This window comes from Staurois parvus, unplaced genomic scaffold (assembly GCF_062004578.1).
Source record: "Staurois parvus isolate SC_StPar_1 unplaced genomic scaffold, SC_StPar_1.0 ptg000005l, whole genome shotgun sequence".
Lineage (NCBI taxonomy): Eukaryota > Metazoa > Chordata > Amphibia > Anura > Ranidae > Staurois > Staurois parvus.
Window position 1 is genome coordinate 6,125,823 of NW_028317801.1, and position 21,289 is coordinate 6,147,111.

At 39.6% G+C, this 21,289-nt stretch overlaps 1 protein-coding gene across 1 annotated transcript in view; it reads left to right on the forward strand.

The window, feature by feature from the left end:
* DNAJB6 (DnaJ heat shock protein family (Hsp40) member B6) overlaps positions 1-21,289 on the forward strand; it is a 116,915-nt gene that overhangs the window by 36,976 nt on the left and 58,650 nt on the right. Inside the window, exons 2-8 of the mRNA XM_089693937.1 lie at positions 302-388; positions 1,129-1,238; positions 2,946-3,008; positions 7,123-7,233; positions 11,455-11,586; positions 12,514-12,658; positions 14,850-14,920. Of these exons, the coding sequence (XP_089550063.1) occupies positions 324-388; positions 1,129-1,238; positions 2,946-3,008; positions 7,123-7,233; positions 11,455-11,586; positions 12,514-12,658; positions 14,850-14,920 (697 nt within the window). The 5' untranslated portion in view covers positions 302-323. The remainder of the gene's footprint in view (positions 1-301; positions 389-1,128; positions 1,239-2,945; positions 3,009-7,122; positions 7,234-11,454; positions 11,587-12,513; positions 12,659-14,849; positions 14,921-21,289) is intronic.

Sequence of the window (21,289 nt, forward strand, 5' to 3'; positions counted from 1 at the left end):
AATACCGCAGCGCTGCTGTTAGACTGTTTTTCTGAACATATTTGCTTTTTATGTTGAGGTTTATAACCAACATCTAGATTTACATCTACTTTCTTGTCAATTTGAAAAGCTAAACTTCAACTATTTACCTTAATTTTTATGGACATCTGCAGAAGAAAACCTTTAGTATAGCCTGTAACATGAGTCACTGGCCTGGTTCAGTTTGCAGCAGATGACGCGTTTCATATATGACAGTCTTCAGTTGCATTTTTTATGAATTTTTTTTTTTTATTTATAAAAAAAATAATTTTACTCCTTGCAGGTTTGTACTTTCTTTTTACATCATGGTGGAGTATTATGAAGTGCTGGGGGTCCTAAGGAATGCCTCCCAAGACGACATTAAGAAAGCGTAAGTATTGCCAGAGTTCTTAAATGTGCTTTTATTTTTTGTTGAATTTCAGTATGTATGTATATTTGTCCAATTTTGTAGTGTCACGTCTTTTTGACGAGTAGGTGCTCATACAGTTTGTTAAATCATCCCTTTTAAAGTTTCTGCTAAGGCTTTAATAATGCTTTAAAAGTGCCACGCTGTTCCAAACAAACTATTTCCTTCACCAACTGCTGCATTGGCAGCTCTGTATGAACTGTATGTAGCTTCAACTACATAGAGTACACAGTGCTGGGTTCTGGCTGTGAGACAGACCTCCCATCTTGCTTCTGGAACCATACAGAGTCGGACTCAGCGGCGCTCAGCCATTTATAGGTTACTCTGTAGTCTGTGAATGAATGCAAAGCCTTCTCTGATTGGCTGAGTGGGAGAGCCCCCCCCGCCTTACACAAAAGGGGAAAAAAAGGGTATTTATTGCTAAACTATTCACGTGTGATTCAATACCTGCTGATTTGACCCTTCATTTAGATATGGAACTACTGACAGGCTTTTAAATCACTTTTCATGTTTTGAATCGGTATTTGGAATGTATATATCTGCAATTTTCACTCAAAAGATAAATCATATATTTTAATTACTAAATACAGATGTGGAAAGCACAGTACAGATTTAATTACATTTTTTTTCTTTCTCGATGTACAAAAAAAACTTTAGAATTCATATGCTTTTTTTGCGTGTTGCTTTTTCTATACATATTCTAGCTACCGAAAATTAGCCCTAAAGTGGCATCCAGATAAAAATCCTGACAATAAAGAAGAAGCAGAAAGGAGGTTTAAAGAAGTTGCTGAGGCTTATGAAGTGTTATCAGATCGTAAGTAATTTTAAGGTTTTTTTTTTCTTCCTGTTATTTCCATAGAGAGTTTCCATAGAGATCGGTACGCTATTTAGCATTTAGAGAAATACAGAAGTTCAAAATAATAAATATCTGGGAAAACAGTGGTCTATGGTGTGTTTAAAGTTTTTCACAGAATCAAGTAATGTGCCTTTTGGTAAGTATTTTGGTTTAAATACTTAAAATGGTTTTATATTTATATAATCTCGTGTACATAGGTGAATGTGTTGGCACATATACCTTTTTTATGACAAAGGTTTGTTTTGCTGTGCCTTGCTGTACTTAAATTTAGACACTGCAGGCAACATTTAGGAGATGTTAAAGTGTGACTGAAGATTTGATACAATTACTTATATTGTAGGGGTATTTACTAGTGGTGCGCCGAAAATGAAAAATTCAAGATGCACTTGGCCGAAAACCAAAATTGGCAGTTTATATATTTTTATTTTGTTTTTTTTTTTTTTGGGAAAAAATACACTGATTAAAAAACAAACACAATATATACCCCAATTTTTTTTTTTTTTTTTTTTGTAGAATATGAAAGAGGATGTTACGGCGAGTAAATAGATACCCAACATGTTATGCTTTAAAATTGCGCATGCTCGTGGAATAGCGTGAAACTGTGGTACTTAAAAAAAAAAAAAAAAAAAAAAACAAATCTCCATGGGTGATGCTTTAAAAATTTTTACAGGTTAGCAGTGTAAAGTTACAGAGGAGGTCTACTGGGCACTTTTAAACGTGTTTTTTTTTTTTTTTTTTTTTTTTTTTTCCCCTGTCGCTTTAAAAAAAAAAAAAAAATCACACTTTGTTATCAAAAGGAATGCATGCATCCCTTGTGATAGAAATAATTAGTGACAGGTCCTCTTTATGGAGAGATATGGGGTCCCCACATCTCTCCTCTACAATGTAAAGCATTAGATCAAAAAGAGCTTTGATCCAGTGCTTTAAAGGAGGGGGGACAGGGATAAAAAAGGCCTTGTTTACAAGGCGCCGTAACCGGAAGTGACATCACTCCGGTCCTCCAAGGGCATAGAGATGAGTGGAGGCCATCTTTCCTTCACTAGTCTATGTCCAGCAGCGGGATCGTTAGGTGGTTTCTCAGGTGAGGTTGATAACTACCGGGAGAGGGGCAGCAGCGGCGAGGGGGCGGGGTTTTTTCAGCACCTGTATTGGTGCTTTGTTTCATATCGGCCGACGGGGTGTTTTCAGCCACCGAAACTTCGGTGTACCCCTAGTATTTACATTTTAAGGCCTGTGGATGCTTCCAATATAAGTTATTGTGAATAGTTCTTAAATGTCTGTTTTTAGTGTTTGGTTAACCATTCATGTAGAATCATATATCAATCTAGTGTGCTGACAGCATTTTTTGTTTGATCACATGGGCGTTTTATAATCTCTGATAGTATTGGTGTCAAATGTTGTGTGACATGGGCTTTCTTCAGTTCATCTCCGGGAGCTTTTTGAGGTAGTCACTCCTTGGACTGCTTATATTCTATTCTCACTTTGCTACGGGGGGGGATAAAGCGTTATTGGCTATGGTATTGATTTCAACAGCTAAGGGGTGTGTGTTTTTTTTGTTTTTGTGTTTTTTTCTTTTCTAATTTTCCTCTAAGTTAATTGTTCTTTTAAGGGGGAAATAAAATTCCTATATTAGAATTCATTTTTTCAACTTTTTTTTTTTTCTAGCCAAGAAGAGAGACATCTATGATAAATATGGGAAAGATGGGCTAACAGGTGGAGGTGGTGGTGGTAAGTTCTAATTTCTTTTTTTTCCCCTCTTTTTCTCATTGTGACCTGCTTGTTTGTTGACTGGTGGCTAATATGATGCACAGTGTATCCAGAAAGTATTCACAGTGCTTAACTTTTGCCACATTTTTCTATGTTCCAGCCTGTGACAGGAGTCACTTTGGGTGGGGGGGCCCATGGAACACCGCTCGCTTTGGAGAGGTGGGGAGACCCGTCTCAGCTCCCCGTATCCCTATTATGTGCAAGTCACCCTGTGCCTGTTAGGGGTGCAGGGTGATATGTCCTTATATTGTGTAGACATCTATAGGAGATAGGTGGGTAGGGTTGTGGATTGATTAATGCCATGTGGTTGCATCCCACTCTTCTATTGTGTGTCTTGTTTGGGACCAAACTATTATGGGATGTGTGTGTGTGTGTGTGTGTGTGTGTGTGTGTGTGTGTGTGTGTGTGTGTGTGTGTGTGTGTGTGTGTGTGTTAGCTTGGTGGGGGGGTGTTCCCAGCAGCCTTCCCCCTCTGATGGGACTGTCTGTTGGTGTTTCTCTTGTTACTGGGTGGGGATTGTTCCCTTGAATGTATATATCTTGTATCTGTTTTAAAATAAAGGAGTCTGTTTCCTGATTTATTTCAAGACTGGTGTTCTCTAGTGTCGTACGGTCAGCGGTTGTGTCTGGTCGGTGTACGGACGGGGAAGCGGCATTCTAACGGAAATACCCAAGTGCAGTCGGGGTCCGGTTCCGTTACACAGCCTTATTCCAAAATGGATTAAATTAATTTTTTTTGCCCTCGACATTCTACAAACCACACCCCATAATGACAACGTGAAAGAAGTTCGTTTTGAACTCTTTGCAATTTATTAAATAAAAAAAAATTAAAATCCACATGTACATAAGTAGTCACAGCCTTTGCCATGACACTCAAAATTGAGCTCTGATGCATCCTGTTCCCACTGATCATCCTTGAGATGTTTCCACAACTTGATTGGAGTCCACCTGTAGGACATTCAGTTGATTGGATATGATTAGGAGAGGCATAAACCTGTCTATATAAGGTCCCACAGTTAACCGTGCATGTCAGAGATCAAACCAAGCCATTAAGTCCAAGGAATTGTCTATAGACCTCCGAGACGGGATTGTATCAAAGCACAGATCTGTGGAAGGGTACAGAAAAATGTCTGCAGCATTGAAGGTCCCAATGAGCACAGTGGCCTCAATCATCCGTAAATGGAAGAAGTTTGGTACCACCAGGAATCTTCCTAGAGGGGGCCACCCTGCCAAAATGAGCGCTCGAGGGAGAAGGGCCTTAGCCAGGGAGGTAACCAAGCACACGATGGTCACTCTGAAAGAGCTCCAGTGTTTCTCTGTGGAAAGAGAACCTTCCAGAAGAACAACCATCTCTGCAGCACTCCACCTATCAAGCCTGTATGGTAGTGTGGCCAGACGGAAGCCACTCCTCAGTAAAAGGCAAATGGCAGCCTGCCTGGAGTTTTGCCAAAAGGCACCTGAGGGACTCTCAGACCATGAGAAACAAAACTCTCTGGTCTGATGAAACAAATTGAACTCTTTGGCCTGAATGCCAAGCTTTATGTCTGGAGGAAACCAAGCACCGCTTGCCACCTGGCCAATTCAATCCCTACAGTGAAGCATGATGCTGTGGGGAGGTTTTTCAGTGGCTGGAACTGGGAGACTAGTCAGGATCGAAGGAAAGATGAATGCAGCAATGTACAGAGACATCCTTGATATAAACCTGTTCTAGAGTGCTCTGGACCTTAGACTGGGGCAACGGTTCATCTTTCTACAGGACAACAGCCCACATAACAAAGGAGTGGCTATGAGCCAACTCTTTGAATGTGTTGGAGTGGCCCAGCCAGAGCCCAGACTTGAACCTGATTTTGAAGATCGCTGGAGAGATCTGAAAATGGCTGTGCACCGACGCTCCCCATCCAACTTGATGGAGCTTGAGAGGTACTGCAAAGAAGAATGGGAGAAATTACCCAAAAATAGGTGTGCCAAGCTTGTAGCATCATACTCAAAACGACTTGAGGCTGTAATTGGTGCTAAAGGTGCTTCAACAAAGTATTCAGCAAAGGCTGTGCATGCTTATGCACGTGTGTGTTTTTTTTTTTTTTTTTTTAATAAATTGCAAAGATTTCAAAACTAACTTATTTCACATTGTCACTATGGAGTATTGTTTGTAGAATGTTGAGGGGAAAAAATGTAATTTTAATCCATTTTGGAATAAGGCTGTAACATAACATGTGGCGAAAGTTAAGTGCTGTGAATACGTTCTGGATGCACTGTACAGTTATGTCCATATATATATATTTGGACAGAGGCACCATTTTAGTTTTTTCAGGTATTAACCAAGACATATTCAAGCTATAGTTATATAATGGATATGGGCTGAAGGTGCGCACTCTCAGGCTTAATTTCAGAGTATGTATATCTAAATTGGAGGAAGGGTTTAGCAATTAAGAGTAGCCATCCCACTTTTTCAAGGGACCAAGAGTAATTGGACAATTGAATCAAAAGCTGTTTCATGGCCAGGTGTGGGCTACTCCATTATTTATTCATCAATTACGCAGGTACAAGGTCTGCAGCTGAATCGAAGTGTGGTATTTGCATTTGGAATCTATTGCTGTGAACCTGCATCATGCGTTCAATGGAGCTGTCCATGTAAGTGAAAGAGGTCGTAAGGCTTCAAAAACAAAACAAACCCATCAGAGAGAGAGCAGCAACATTAGAGTGGACAAATTATTATTATACAGTATTTACACATCAACAGTTTGGTACAGTCTGAGAAAAGAACGTACTGGTGAGCTTAGCAAAATAAAAAGGCATGGACGTCCACGGAAGACAACAGTGGTGGATGATCGCAGGCTCCTCTTTATGGTAAATAACCCATTCATAACATCCAGACAAGTGAAGGACACTCTCCAGGAGGTGGGCATATCCTTCTCAGTCTACAATCAAGAGAAGACGTTACGAGAGCCAATACAGAGGGTTCACCACTAGGTGCAAAACCATTAGAACCCGAAGAATAGAGAAGCCAGATTAGACTTTGCCAAAAAACATCTATTAAAAAAAAAAAAGCCAGACCAGTTCTGGAAAAGCATTCTTTGGACAGATAAAACAAAAAGATTATTTTTGTACCAGAATGATGGGAAGAAAAAGTGTGGAGAAGGTGTGGAACAGCTCATGATCCAAAGCACACAACGTCATCTGTAAAACATGGTGGAGGCAGTGTGATGGCATGGGCATGCATGGCTTCCAGTGGCACTGGGTCATTGGTGTTTATTGATGATGTGACAGAAGACAGAAGTAGCCGGATGAATTCTGCAGTGTTTAGAGATACTGTCAGCCCAGATTCAGCCAAATGCAGCAAAGTTGATTGGACAGCGCTTCACAGTACACATGGACAATGATCCAAAAGCACTGAAAAAGCAACTTCAGGAGCTTTGGAAGGAAAAAAGTGGAATATTCTACAATGTCGAGTCAATCACCTGATCTCAATCCAATTGAGCATGCATTTCACTTGCTGAAGGCAAAACTAAAGGCAGAAAGACCCACAAACAAAGAACAACTGAAGACAGCTGCAGTTAGTCTGGCAAAGCATAAGAAAGGAGGAAACCCAGTCTTTGGTAATGTCCGTGGGTTCCAGACTTCAGGCAGTCATTGCACGTAAAGGATTCTCAACAAAATATTAAAAATGAACATTTTATTTATATTAAATTTTGTCCAATTACATGTGAGCCCCTGAAAATGGAGACTGTGTATAAAAATGGTTGCATTTCCTAAAATTTGCACTTGATCTTTATGTTCAACTCCTTGAATTAAAGCTTAAAGTCTGCACTTCAAATTAATTTAGAGTGTTTCGTTTTAATTTTATTCTGGTGGCATACAGATCCAAAAGTGTGAAAATTGTGCCCGTGTCCAAATATATATGGACCTAACTATGTATCTGGTTATGACAATGACTGTTATCCATAACACTTTGTTACTGAAACTGGCCATAAACATTGGATAAGTAAGGATGTTTCATGTATCTGGTTTATAATGTAGTTTGTAGTAAAGCATAGCTGTTTGTTTTTGACTTGTGTTCCTATTTGTAACCCTTTTAGGTAGAACCCACTATGACCATCCATTTGAATTTGGTTTCACATTCAGAAGCCCAGATGATGTCTTCAGAGAGTTCTTTGGAGGACGAGATCCATTTTCATTTGATTTATTTGGTTTGTATTTTGTGTAGCGTTTTTTAACAATTTAAAAGAATTGTGAGCTTGAAATATTACATGAATGTTTTTGTTTTTTTTTATTTCAAGTCATCTGGTAGTGTTCTAGGTTTCTTTTCACATTTACCAGGTTAATCTTAACTGCTTTATTCAAAAAAGCATAGTTGTCAGTTTTGACATAGATGCTGAAAATGTGGTTCTGCAGCCACAAACAAGCTAGTATGTATGCAGGTGTATATACATGCTGTTCAAAGTTGAAGTTACTTTAGGAAGTGCTTCAACAACTTTTGGACATCAAACTATCAAAGTGTCTTGGGGACTGTGATGATTAACTCGGTCAACTGAAGTACAGAAGTCTGCACACTGATACTGCAATTCAGCTCATGTTGCTTGCTGAATTTTTAAATTCATTGTAATATAAAGAATGTAGCAGGAAGCAGTGGCAACACCTCAAGGTGGGCAAGAACCAACAAAACAAGGTAGTCAGAATCAAAGACACCATTCTGGGAAATCTCACCACTGGCGTTCACTAGAGAAATGAAATGCTACAAAGAGAATATGATGCTCCTGTGACTGAAGTATTATGTTTGGTAATATAGAACCTGACAGTGTAGAAATAGAATCAGGATTCATAGGCCACCCACCTGATGTAAAATAGTTGCTAGCTTATCAACTGCCTTTCTACGCACACCGGGAGTTATGTACTAAAGCTGGAGAGTGTAAAATCTGGAAACCAATCAGCTTCCTGGTTTTATTGCCAAAGCTTAGCCACTTCAATACCGGTCACTTGAACCCCCTTCCTTCCCAGGCGAATTTTCAGCTTTCAGTGCTGTCGCATTTTGAATGACAGTTGCGTGGTCTTTCAGCACTGTACCCAAATTGTACATTTTTTTTTTTAATCCTTTTTTTTTTTTTTTACACAGAACTTTCTTTTGGTGGTATTTAATCACCACTGGGTATTTTGGGGGTTTTTTTTTTGTGCTAAACAAATGAAAAAAAAAAAATGAAAATTTTTGGAAAACATTTTTTCTCTATTTTGTTATAAAATTTGCAAATGGGTAATTTTTCTTTGGCATTGATCAGGGCACTAATCATCAGTGTAAATGTCCCTGTCACAGGAAAGCCAGTTATCGGCTTTCCTTTCCTCAAACAGCAACCACGCTGAGTAAATGAAGTGCCAATAACTAGCATTTGTTTACATGTGATTAGACACAGCTGATCACATGGTGAAAAGCTGTTCATTGGCTGTTTACCCACCTGATCAGTGATGTCCAAGGGACAGAGCTCTCCACCGATCGCTGTGTGCCCCCAGGGGCGCTCATGTACATCAGGAATGGGAGGACATCATATGACGTCCTCCCAGAATGAGAGGTGCTGCCCGGGCCTATTGTAGTAATGTTAGAGGTAATACAATTTTTTTTTTTTCTTTTACCCACAGGTAAGCTTATAATAAAGCTTGCTTGTAGGTAAAATTTAATATCTCCTAAACGTGCGTCATTTAGAAAATATTAGCTCCATTTTAGAGCCAGCTCATGCGTTCTTTCTCTGAAAGAACGGCATACCCGTGCCATTCCTTCAGAGTACATTGCCGTGGCCCAGGACTTCTGCATGCATACGCGGGAGTGATGTCATGGCTCGGCCAGTCAGACGGCCAGAGCTCGTGAACCCGGAAGGAAGATCGGCTGAAGATTGAAGCCTCTGCAGCAGTGACAGCATGCCGCTGGAGGGCTTCGTTTTAAGGAAAGGCCTTCATAATGTGCTAGTATTCGATGCATACTAGCACATTATGGCATTTCCTTGCAGGGGATTTTACCTGTGGTTTACTGCGTCTTTAAATGAACAAGCTGACGTTGGAAACTGGCTGCCATGCACAGCTGTACCAGATTCTGTATTCTCCCATTTTATTAAATATTCCCCACTGTCTTTTATTTTGTGATTGTGTAGCCTTTTAGATTACTTCTGCCTTCCAACTAAAGTTTTTTTTTTTTTTTTTTTTTTTAGACAGAATAGGTAAACTAAATTTAGGGGGAAAATATACATTTTTCATAAGGAAGCATGCACAGTCATAAGACAATGTTTAGATTCTTGATTAAGCCCATTTCTCTTTAACCCTCACACACATCTTGTGTGTATACTTTTGCAGTAGTCACAGTTGCTGTTATCTTTTCTTGATGAGTCCCCATGGTCCTTTCCCTGGCCCAGCTATGGTCAAGAGTACAGCAGAGCTAGAGTGTTTGGGCTGAGTGATATCTTGAGAGGATTGTGCTTTAGGCCTAAGCTACACATTTGGTTTTTAACAGCTCCATGGAGCTACCAAAATAGGCTACAAGTAATCTTTAAAGTTTAGTGGAACTGGAGCACTCGAGCTGCAATAAAACTGGGATCCAACAGGAACACTCTGTGGTCTCACTCATGTATTCCCTGACGTCTGTTGATACAAATACCATCCTTCATTACATACCTGATTGGAGATGCACAAAGAAAAATTAAAAGTCAGCAGCTACAAATAATGTAGCTGCTGACTTTATATAAGGATACTTGCCTGTGCAGAGGTCCAGCGCTGTCGTCACCCAGGCTAGTTCTTCATGAGCCTCCAGGTTCCCGGTGCCGCCATTGCAAGTCAGAAAAATGGGAAGTTAAGCCTTTGTGGCTTCACAGCTGGTTTCCTACTGTGCATGTACAAGTTGTGCTGCACCTTGAGATTGGTCCCGCAGTCTTGTGGGACCTGTGAAGTGTCCCGGAAGACTACAGGGGGAAAGAGGGGGGCTGAAATTCATTTCACTTCTCAATTCACCCCCTCCTTTCCCCTACTTTCGCTAAAACTGCTAACTTACGTGAGTCTACTACGTTTGATTAACTTGTGCATAGATATGTCCTATGTACTCCATCTTTTGTCAGTTGTACAAACGTTTGGTGTTTTCACTCTTTCACTCCGCTTTGCCTGTGGTATCCTGTTCTGAGACTGTCAACCACCTACCTTTATTTAACCACTTGCCCTCCAGAGGATTTACCCACCTTCCTGACCAGGCCATTTTTTGCGTTACTGTGCTGTGTTACTTTGACAATTGCGTGGTCATGCAACGCTACACCCAAATTAAATTTACATTCCCCCCCCCCACGAATAGAGCTTTCTTTTGGTGGTATTTGATCGCCCAAAAACCCAACAATATTGAGAAAAAAAATGTATACTGACATTTATTTATTTATTTATTTATATATATATATATATATATATATATATATATATATATATATATATATATATATATATATAGTTGGCAATGGCGGCGATCAGCGACTTATAGCGGGACTGCGGCTGGCATTCTGACACTGGGGGAACTGGCTGCCAATGACCGTGATCAGGTCTAATAAAAAGCACTGACACTGGGCAGAAAGGTGTTCACATCTGGGGCAATCAAAGGATTAACTGTGTGCTGGTTTACTATGTAAGCACATTGCTTTGTATTGCTCTACTATGCAGAGCAATACAAAGCAATGTGCTGGAGCTGACTGGAGATATCCGTATTGTTTGTTTATATACAGATCTCTCCTGTCAGTGACAGTGGGGAATCGCTAGCCAGGACCCTGCCAGTGGTCAACAGCTTGAAACCGCCAATGGCAGCACGGGTGGAGCAAGTGCGCCCCCTACCTGTAAATGCAAGATTGCGTATATGTACATGATTTTGCGCAGCCCTGCCGCCCTGTAGCAGTATTTATTTTACTAGTAATGGCGGCGATAAGCAACTAATAGCGGGACTGTGACAGGCATTCTGACACTGGGGGGAACTAACTGTCACTGACATACCCAGTGACACCAATACAGTGATCAGTGCTGGGCAGATCCATACAAAGCGGTGTGCAGGAGCCGACGGGTGAGAACTGTATTGTTTACATACAGTTCTCTCTCCATGTCAGTAATGCACGACGATCACCAGATGCCAGTGAGTAATCACCGGTCTGGACCGGGTGATTGACAGCTGAGGCCACAAATAGTGTCATGGGTAAGTCAAAATCGCGTATATACACCCCTGCCGCCCTGTAGCAGTAGATCTGCTATAGGGCGGCAGGAAAGCGGTTGAATTAAAAATTTAAAAAAAACATACAAAAAAAAGTTATGTATGTTGCAGATTGTTGGATGAAGGTACACATACAATGCTACTTTGAAAACTTTTTTTTTTTTAAATACATTCTTGACTATTTTGTAAATCTTCTTTTATGTAGAGGATCCTTTTGATGACTTCTTTGGTAATAGAAGAGGCCACAGAGGAAGCAGAAGTAGGCCTGGAGGATCGTTTTTCTCAGCCTTCGGAGGATTTCCAGGCTTTTCCACTGGCTTTTCTCCATTTGATTCAGGTAGCACATTGTAAATACTTTAGATATTAACCTTGACTCTTGATTAGTGCCTGTAACCTCAGCATGCTAACTGAACTGTGTAACCTTTGATAGTAGTCTTTGTTGAGGAACACGGGTTTGGTTTGCCTTGTAGCCATGGAGTTTAAGGGCTCATTCACAAATGGCATACTGAGGCCTTATTCACACTAGGGTGTCTTGAATCACATGCAGAATTGCCGCGATTTCAAAATGATCTGCTAAAATGAGAAATCGCAAACCCATGTGTTCAGGTGCCATTCACTTTTAATAGCACCTGAAAACATACTGCAGTTCTGCCACGATTGTCGTGCAAAAAAAGTTTAGGAACTTCTTTTGAGTGACACGTTGCAATTTATCGCAGCAGAACCGCACCGCATTTCCGGGTGCTGTTAAACTGACTGGCGCCCAAACACGCGTTTCCGTGATTTTTCATTTTAGAAAAGCGTTTTGAAATCACGGGCAGATTCGTGGCAATTTCTGCCAACGTTTCAAAACTCCCTAGGGTGAATGGGGCCTAAAGCATGCACTCGTCGTGGGCCTTGTTTACCTTGTTTAACAGGTGTTTCATGCATCCTCATGCAGGCAGTTCAATGTCAATTGGTATGTAGTGGCTGCATGGAAACACAGCTACTGCTACCAATTTGACATCCTTGTGGGTGTGGTTGCATGTCTCCTAGTGCACACAGTGTGCGTTTAGGGACACGCACCCACTCTCAAATTAGGAGCAGCAGCGGGTCCCGTGGAGCCACTGCATCCCAATTGACATCAGTGAGCTTGCACAGGGATGCATGGAGCTCCTGTGCGGGTAAACACAGCCCTCCACTGGTTTAAGCTTTAGAACGTTGTGTGTGAATGAGGCCTAATGGTCTTGCTTATTTTTAGTTCTAAACTGGTGTTTACTTTATTAAGGTTTTACTACATCGTTTGGTTCCATTGGACATGGCGGCTTCACCTCATTCTCCTCTTCGTCATTTGGTGGTTCAGGAATGGGCAACTTCAAATCTGTTTCCACATCGACCAAAATGATTAATGGCCGGAAAGTTATTACAAAAAGGTATTGTATTACTTAGGTCAGAAGCTGTATGCTAAGTAAGAGGTTGGATGATTGAAGTATGCTGTGAAGAGAACATGTATTTTGTTTTTATGTTCAAAACTTTCACCTTTTTGTGCCAGCCTTTTAATACTAAAACATATTTAATAAAGGGCGAAGGTAGTAGTCAGTGTGCTACCTCAAGGATGATTCTTTTTAAGCTTCTTAAAGAATATCTGTAACTTCCATTTACTTTTTCCCCATTTAATTTGAAGGATCTACTTGTTTTGCAGCTGTGCATGTGGACAGTGAGTGCTGTGTGCATATTGCAGTTTCTGTAGATTCCTTCTGTTGTCTAAATTATTTTGGTTTAAACCATGCCCCAGAGCTGGTGTGTAGTGTACACCCTTTTTTAAAGGGAAGAGGGCTGGAAACCAGTAAGCTTGTTTCAGTTGAATACAAAATATTCACGAGATATATAGATGTATGTATACATAGCACACTTGGGTGGGGGTGACCATATTTCATGTTAAAGTATTACTAAAGGGAATTTTTTTAATTAAAACAATAAACCTGTGGTACTTACCTGCTTTGTGCAATAGTATTGCACAGAGCAGCCCGGAACCTTCCCCTGCTGGTGATCTTGGCTGCATCTCCTTAGTGTGCAACCGTAGCAAGCCACTTGCTGTGGGAGCACCAATGCATGCTCGATCCTGGTCTGTTGTGTGTCTATGAAGCTGAGCTCCATAGAATCTCACAGTGCTGCTTGGTCCTGCCCCTGGTTCCTCATCACAGAATTTGATTTGGGGGGGGGGGGGGGGTTGGGAGTACAGTAAGCTATAAACAGTTTAACCTTGATGCATTCCCTGCATTAAGGAAAAACTTTGGCTTTGAACCACTTTAAACCCTCCCACTGCAAGAAGTAGTATTTTCTTTTCCCTGGAGCGGAGCTTTAACGGGTTAATTTTAACACTAGAACAATCAGTAAAAGATGTCTGCAATGGAATTGTGGACCTTTTCATAGTGAAATACATTGTAATGCTGAGTTACAGGGATTGCCTTTTGTCAGTAATGTTTGTCTCCCAAGTTGGGCAAGATAAATACAAGAGGGATCCTTGGCTTCCTTATTGAATAGCACAAATATTTACATACAATGTTAATGGTGTTTTTGCTTTTCCTTTGCTATGGGAACTTTAAGGTCTGCCTGAATTATGTTCTAGTTAAAGCAGTGCTAAAACAGCCAACTTTTGTGGACGGCATGCTTCTTAAACAGTCCTGCAGCTTCTGAAATTCCCTGACTCAACAACCTTTCCATGCCCAGAACATGCTTAGACTGACGGGACACGAGTTCTCTAGAAAAAAACCTTGTGTTTAACCACTTGCCCTCCTGAAGATTTACCCCCCCCTCCTTACCACGCCATTCTTTGCGTTACGGCGCTGCGTTTCTTTAACTGACAATTGCGCGGTCATGCTGCACCCACATGAAATTTACGGCCTTTGGTGTTTTTTTTTTTTCCCCACAAATTGAGCTTTCTTTCGGTGGTATTTGATTGCCTGTGCAGTTTTTTTTGTGCTATAAGCAAAAAAGACCAACAATTTTGGAAAAAAAACAATTTTTGACTTTTTTTTTTTTTTTTTAAACATGCCCTGTAAAAAAAAAAAAAAAATCAAGTTTCGTCATAAATGTAGGCCAAAATGTATTCTGCTACATGTCTTTGCTAAAAAAAAAAAAAAAAAAAAAAAAAATCCCAATATATGTAAATTTGTTTTTCGTGAGTTTTTTTTTTTTTTTGTTTTTTTTTGTTTTTTTTTTTTATATAGCATTTATAAATGGCAGTATAGATACTAGGATTTTTTTTATAGCATTTACAAATGGCAGTATAGATACTAGGATTTTTTTTTTTAATCTACTAGTAATGGCGGCGATCAGCAACTTTTATCGGGGCTGCGGCGGACATTCTGACATGTCGGTAACTTGGTGTCACTGACATCCACAGTGACACCAATACAGTGATCAGTGCTAAAAAAAAAAAAGCACTGACACTGTACTAATCTCCCTGGGCAGGAAGGGGTTAATGTGAAGGGTGATCAAAGGGTTAACTCGCTGGGAGTGTTTTGCTAGGGGTGGGTTTTTTGTTTTTGTAATTTAGGGTGTCCCTTTTCTTGCTTTACCATGACCACTTTGCTTTTCTGACGCTTTGTTTTGGTTCTGTAGGATTGTTGAGAATGGTCAGGAACGAGTTGAAGTTGAAGAAGACGGCCAGTTAAAGTCCTTAGCAATAAATGGTAAGGAGCAGCTGCTACGCTTGGATAACAAGTAAAATTCAACGCACGCATGTAACAGAAATAAGTAACCTAAACAAGCACCATTTGTGGATTATCAGGAGCATTTTTGAAGAAATCTAAAGAACTGTTCAGAGTTTATCTGTACTTAATCTAAGACCTAAGTAAAAGAAGCTCGTGGAGAGTTTCTCTTATTTATCTGACGCTCAGTTCTGTTTTTGGGACCACTCTCATAGGACCATACAATTGTGTTTTTTTGTTTGTTTTTTTTAAATATCGTACATTTCTGTATGCACTTTTTAAAAGTTTACCTCCAATTTGCCATGTGGGCCACTCTTGCAAAGTGCACCAGGGGAACCCTTTTGGCAGCCATGAGGTTGAACAAGAAGTGAGCCGTGATATATTTCATTAGTGGTTGAACGCAGCGTTCACTAACTGCATGACTCCTTTTTACTCATTTTGTTTAAAAATGTGAACAAAGTGTTAGCTGTCCACCTTGCTTTCATTCCAACTTTCCCAGCAAAACACGTAACAGTCTGGATATTCATCTTCCTAAAAAAGAGGATGTTAAACAATGCATTACCAATTTTCATAGTATCAGGTTTGGTTTTTTGGGGGTTTTTTTTTCTTCATTTTTATCTGTTTGTGCATGAGTGCTAAAATTTTAGCACTTTTTTGGCCAGCTATTGTGTAATTGCAGCAAGAAAAGACACTCTATTTTGTCATTTGCTAAAAGTTGGATATGAATAAATGCTGATGTTTGTAGTGCATTCTTTCATTTATGGTACTTGTAGCATTCTTGTGTCTGTTTGATATATGGGTAATTCTCACAAGCATTGCTTTGCTTTCCACACAGAAAAGTGGATCCCTCCTTCTCCCTTTTTATTGTAAATAAAAAGAACCACAGTTCATATGCTCAGTTTGCCACCTGCTTAACGCTTCCTTTGTGTGAATTTATTAGTAGCACTGTACTCTGCACTGTAAAATGAAGGAATCTTTTTTGCAATATAGTTCCGGGGTCCCAAGCTCCTTCTCATAATTCACAAGTGTTTAACTTCAAAGTTTTAAAAATCCGCTATTGGGTTTGCGTTTGGAGAACTGAAGGTTTATTGAAGTTGAAATACATTGTTAATATACAGTAAACATTTTGGGCACTTTTGATCAAAATATTTAGATGAGTTATTAAAGCAAACCTGTGATATGCCCATAGAAAGCAAAGCAATAGGATTCCTCTTTCTCCCCCTTTACTTCCAGGTGTGGAGAAGCACATGACAGCATTGGGCCTATCACTAGTGACTTCAGTAGGCATCACCTATAGCCGCCTGTAAGCTACAACTTGTAGTTTACACGAAGAGGTTTCTCCTGCACCCAGCAGTAATGCTGTTTGAGCAGTGTTGCCTAGACTTTTGCATTTGATGATCGTATAGAATTCCTAGAAATTGCAAACAAGATTCCTTCACTTTTACATTTGGTTTGACTGATTCTGATGCACCCCTCACTTTACTGATCAAACTGTGTGAGCTTTGGCACTTTAATATATGTTGGGTTAGAATTCAGATGTAAAAGGCTTGCCTTAAGGCTACATTTGTAGATTCAAGAGACCAGCAACAATGTCAGATTGTCTGTGTGGACAAGCTCTTTGTTAGACTAGTGCTGTGTAAACAACAACATATTTCCATCTATTACAACATAGTTATTCTCAAGACACAAAGTCAGAAATTCATCAATACACTAATTTTATACCAAAGTTCTAACTAATTTCCCTAATGACAGCCTGGTTTCTTAAGATATACAAATACGCAAAATATTAAACCTAATTGGGCTTCTTTATACAAACTGGATTGAAGATATACAGAGAACTCAATCGGGTTTTATTTTGCAAACTTTAGGTATATAGAAACAAATGTTCTACATGCAAGTGCACTGCTAACTACAAGGAGTCTGGGAAAATTAAAAGCAGGAAACCTATTAAAGCTGCCATTGCTGACTTATTTTTGAAGGTTCAAGTACAAGTACTTCAAAGAGAAGCATGCACCTTTTAAACAACTTGGAAAAAGCATCTCCCTTACGCCTGTCCTGACAGCATCCTTTTAAGCCATCCACTGTGGGGCTATTGCAGATTGGTGGTCTAAAAACAATCCATTTAACGCACTGGTTGCCAAGTGATTCCAGATGGACACCCGTCTCTTATTGTTTGTTAAAGCCCAACTGATATTTGCTAAATACATTCCAGGGACTTTAAAAAATAGACATGGAAAGTATTTTTCTTATTTAAAAAAAACAGCCGCAGCCTGAACAGTAATGCCTCTCGTCATCCAGCTTGCTTCAGAGAAGAGCATTTGTTCTCATTGTAAGCACAGTGGTCTCTGTAGAGGTCCAACTACCGTACAGTCAAAGCTAGAACTTTCCAAGCAACAGGGAGTGCAGAGCTATAGATCGGACCTATGCAGAGAGATCATTGCTTTCACACACAGGATCTTTCTTTACAGCATGCTAGAAGAACATAGGCTTTTTAACTCAGGCTGTTTTCTAAAGAAAACAAACTGTTAAGGTGGCCATAGATGGATCAAAATTTGGATGGTTTGATCTGTGCGGCTACTGCAATTTTAACAGAAGCTGTGGGGGATCCTCCCTCTGCATCCACTGTCACAATTTGAAAACTGCTTGACCCTGCGGGACTCGTGTCTCATGCCATGTCATTCATTGAGTTCTGTGAATGAATGAACTACAAGTACCATTTAACACTGCAGTAAACAGCTTGTAGTTCTCAATGACCTGTGAGGGTGCTGGTGGGCATACTTTTCATGGATTCTTCCTGGATTTCATTAATGGTCTGCCTGTACAGGTATACTGAGAGTATGCAGGAGCCTGACATTGCACCAGCGATCTGCTGATCACAGATGCAATGCTCTTCAGGCTCTAAATTTTTAACTTTTTTTTTTTTTTACCTACAAAAAAGTGCTTTTTTTTTTTTTTTTTTTTATTGCCCTTGGAATGTGTTTAGTTTAAACTGAACACTCAGTTGAGCTGTAAGGAGCCTGGATCTATGCAGTACTGGACAGGGGTAAAATGTAAGAGGAAAGCTTCATATATTCATATGATATAAGATTACTGACTCTCAGAGGGTAAATGTGAACGTGTACAGTACCACATGGCTAGCTTTGGTAGTCGGAATGCTTCTGATATCTGCTTTGTGGAGACAGCAGAAATGCTTATTGTGGGACTCTAGGAATAGTTGAATGGAGACTCTAACATCAGTGATAATTACAATTGCCTCCATTCCTGCTAATATTTAGTGGAGATTTCATTCAACTAATATTTAGTGGAGATTTTTTTCAGACATGAATCAATTTCCTATATTGAGAGAATATTTTATTAGCATTACCTTTTAAAATACAGTGTGCCAGTCCACTCTGCTCTGTCAACATTACCCTCTGATTGCAGTTTGTAAATCATTAATAGCTATATAATTAACATGGCATGTCTGTCAGCCTTTTCCCTGGGAAACATGCTTAATACACTATTAACTATGTAAAGGAATTAACTTGCTTTGTTTATGGGAATGGTTGGCCTATTTGTCAGCACTTGCAGACATCAGAGTATTGTGTTGATCAACCCTTGCAATGGTTCTTCCTCATGCATGGTTTGTTGCACTTCTTCTTTTTTTTTTTTTTTTTTTTTTTTCTTGCACAGATCAAATTTCACAAAACATGGGCCCATTCTTAACAGAACATGAGCTAGTGCATGTTTTTGAAAGACCATATTTTTCTGGCCTGGACAACACACCCAAACTGCAGTATGCAGTGTTGTTGGGAACAGATTCAATTGAAAATGTGTGTACTAACATTAATGCACTTTGCTGGAAAACGCAGCAAAATATGTAACAGATCTGATGGGAATGGGCCCTAGGTAGTTGCTTAGTTGATGTAAAGGGGCTCACTTCATGGCAGCTTTTAGCTCCTATAAAGTATAACTAAAGACAAAACGTATTTCTTTTTAGCTTTGGACATAGTGGAGATGGATTAGAACCAGTGTGGGTTTTTTTTTTTTTTTTTTTCCCCTTCTGTACGTGACCTTGAGGGAGATTTACCCTCATTTTGTCATGTTTACCTTTATCATTGGAAGTAAGAGAAAATCCCAAATTTTGGTTATCCCTTAAAACGTGGTGAGGGGAAATTTTTCAATGGGGACACTAGTTCTGGTGACTGGGAGCCCCCAAGGGATTCCCTTAATTTGCAGGGATTTCCTTTTTCTGTTTTGGCTATGGGACAGGAAGTGAAGGGAAATTTCCCCATTGGGACACAAATGGCAAAAAAGGGACAGGGGTTATAACCCTCCCTTACTCTATCTAAAATGAAAAACAAAGTTGTCTTTAGTTCTAAATTTTGAGCTCCTGCATGCTACATTTTGATTAGGTAGACATTTTCAATATTTTTCATATGAAATGACTGTGATGCCTCTTACAGGTTAACCACACTCAAATTACTCTGATATGAGAAAATGCTGTTTGAAAGCATTAGGCTCTGTTTTTTAAATATATTTTAGATGTTAGCTTAAATAGGATTTGCCTAATATGTAAAAAGTCTAAAGTTATTGTGTATATTTGAAATGTTCCCTGTTTTCATGGACCTTAAGCTGCTTAGACAGTGTTGGCAGGTTTTGATGGTGACTAATGCTTACTTTTATATACTCAAATAGTTTATGAATGAAGTGGTTGTAAACCCCTGCCTACCCAGTGAAGTGACTGGCCTCAGGTGATACACAGATGAAACGAACAAATCATCCTACATAAGTTGATACCTGTTTTATATGCAACCATTTGTCCTGCACATCCATCTAAAACTCAGAAATGAAAAGGATTTTTCACAGACTCACAAAGCAGGGGGTGGGGAGCTGCATTTACAGTGTACAATAGCAGCGTTGAGAAATGACACTTGGCACTTTGGAGAGAGGCAAACACTATAGAAATGGGTACTTTGTTCAGATTTCATGTGAGGTTTACAACCACTTTAATAGATAATTACTACAATACTAGAAGTATTTATTAAAAGGAACTGAGTGATGAGTGTACCTGGCTAATATGGACATCTGATAGTGAATCTGAGCTTCCAATGATAGGCTAGCAGCAGTCACTGTGATTTCCCTCATTGACCAGGTGCCTTTTATTCAGCAAAGCTTTCTGCCATTCACATTAAAACTGAATTGTAGCCATCTAGAAATTTGTCATGTAAAGTAGCTGGACTCATGTTTTGAAAAAGTCATTCAAATGCCAAGTGGTTACCTTTTTATTGCCATTATTTCTGGTTTAAAGAATTTGCTCCTGCCAAGCTATCTGGCTACAGAGTGGTATTACAGGCATTGGCCCTCCCAAGAGAAGGGATTCATACCCTGCCCACTGAGTACCCCTACTACATGGAAATGTAAATGTAAAATTAGCTGTGGATCAGAAAAGTGGGTGTGTCAGGGATTTCCACACACAGGGCCACTTTTGCATCACATGAGTTAATAGGGAAATATCAAATGACCTCAAATACAAAGCCATGAAACTCACAGGTAATAAATATTTAACATTTTATGTATCGAAATGTGAATTCACTTTTTTGAAGTGGCTACAGATCAGTTTTAATTTAAAATAATTTTGCCTGTTTTTACAGCTTTACTGCACCTACTAATGTGTCTCATGATCTAAGCCTCCCTACTAAAAGCATGCAATCAAAGTTCACTTTTTTAAAACCCTATTTTCCTAACACTCTGCTTTTGATAAAATCAGTAATAATACTAACTCTTGTAGAAGGCCTTTGTTGTTCGCAATTTTACGATTTATTTTTTTTATTTGACCTAAGTGCAAGGCAATAATTATCCTCAAACTGCTCTGGAAAGGGTTAATATCTAAAGTGGTCCCATACTGTACCTGTCTTAGATCATATAGGTTCAGCAAATCACTGAAAATGTAGGTGTAGTGGAGTTTGTTTATTAAAACATGCTGTAATTGCTGTGGTAAGTTCTCTGGTTCTGGTGGGGCACAGATAGAGATCACTCCATTTTTTTTTTTCTTCAGCTTCCTTTGCAACTCATGTAGACCATGAGTTGCAATGCAGAGACCCTATTTTCCTCTAAAAGAATCAGTGAGGAATGGGAATCTGTAAGAATCTGGATTTTCACTTAAAATTCTCTGCTGTTTTTAAAGGCCCATTAACACTTTTGCACTGCATTAGGGTGTGCAGGTTACATGCACTGCATTAAGGTAGCCCATTCATTTCTGGCAGAGCAAGTCTGCAAGCAAGCTGTGTTGGGGTCACACCAAACCAGTACTGTGAATAAAACCGTTCAGGATTCGTAATGTGCGCCCTTATTCACTTGTATTTTCTCTTG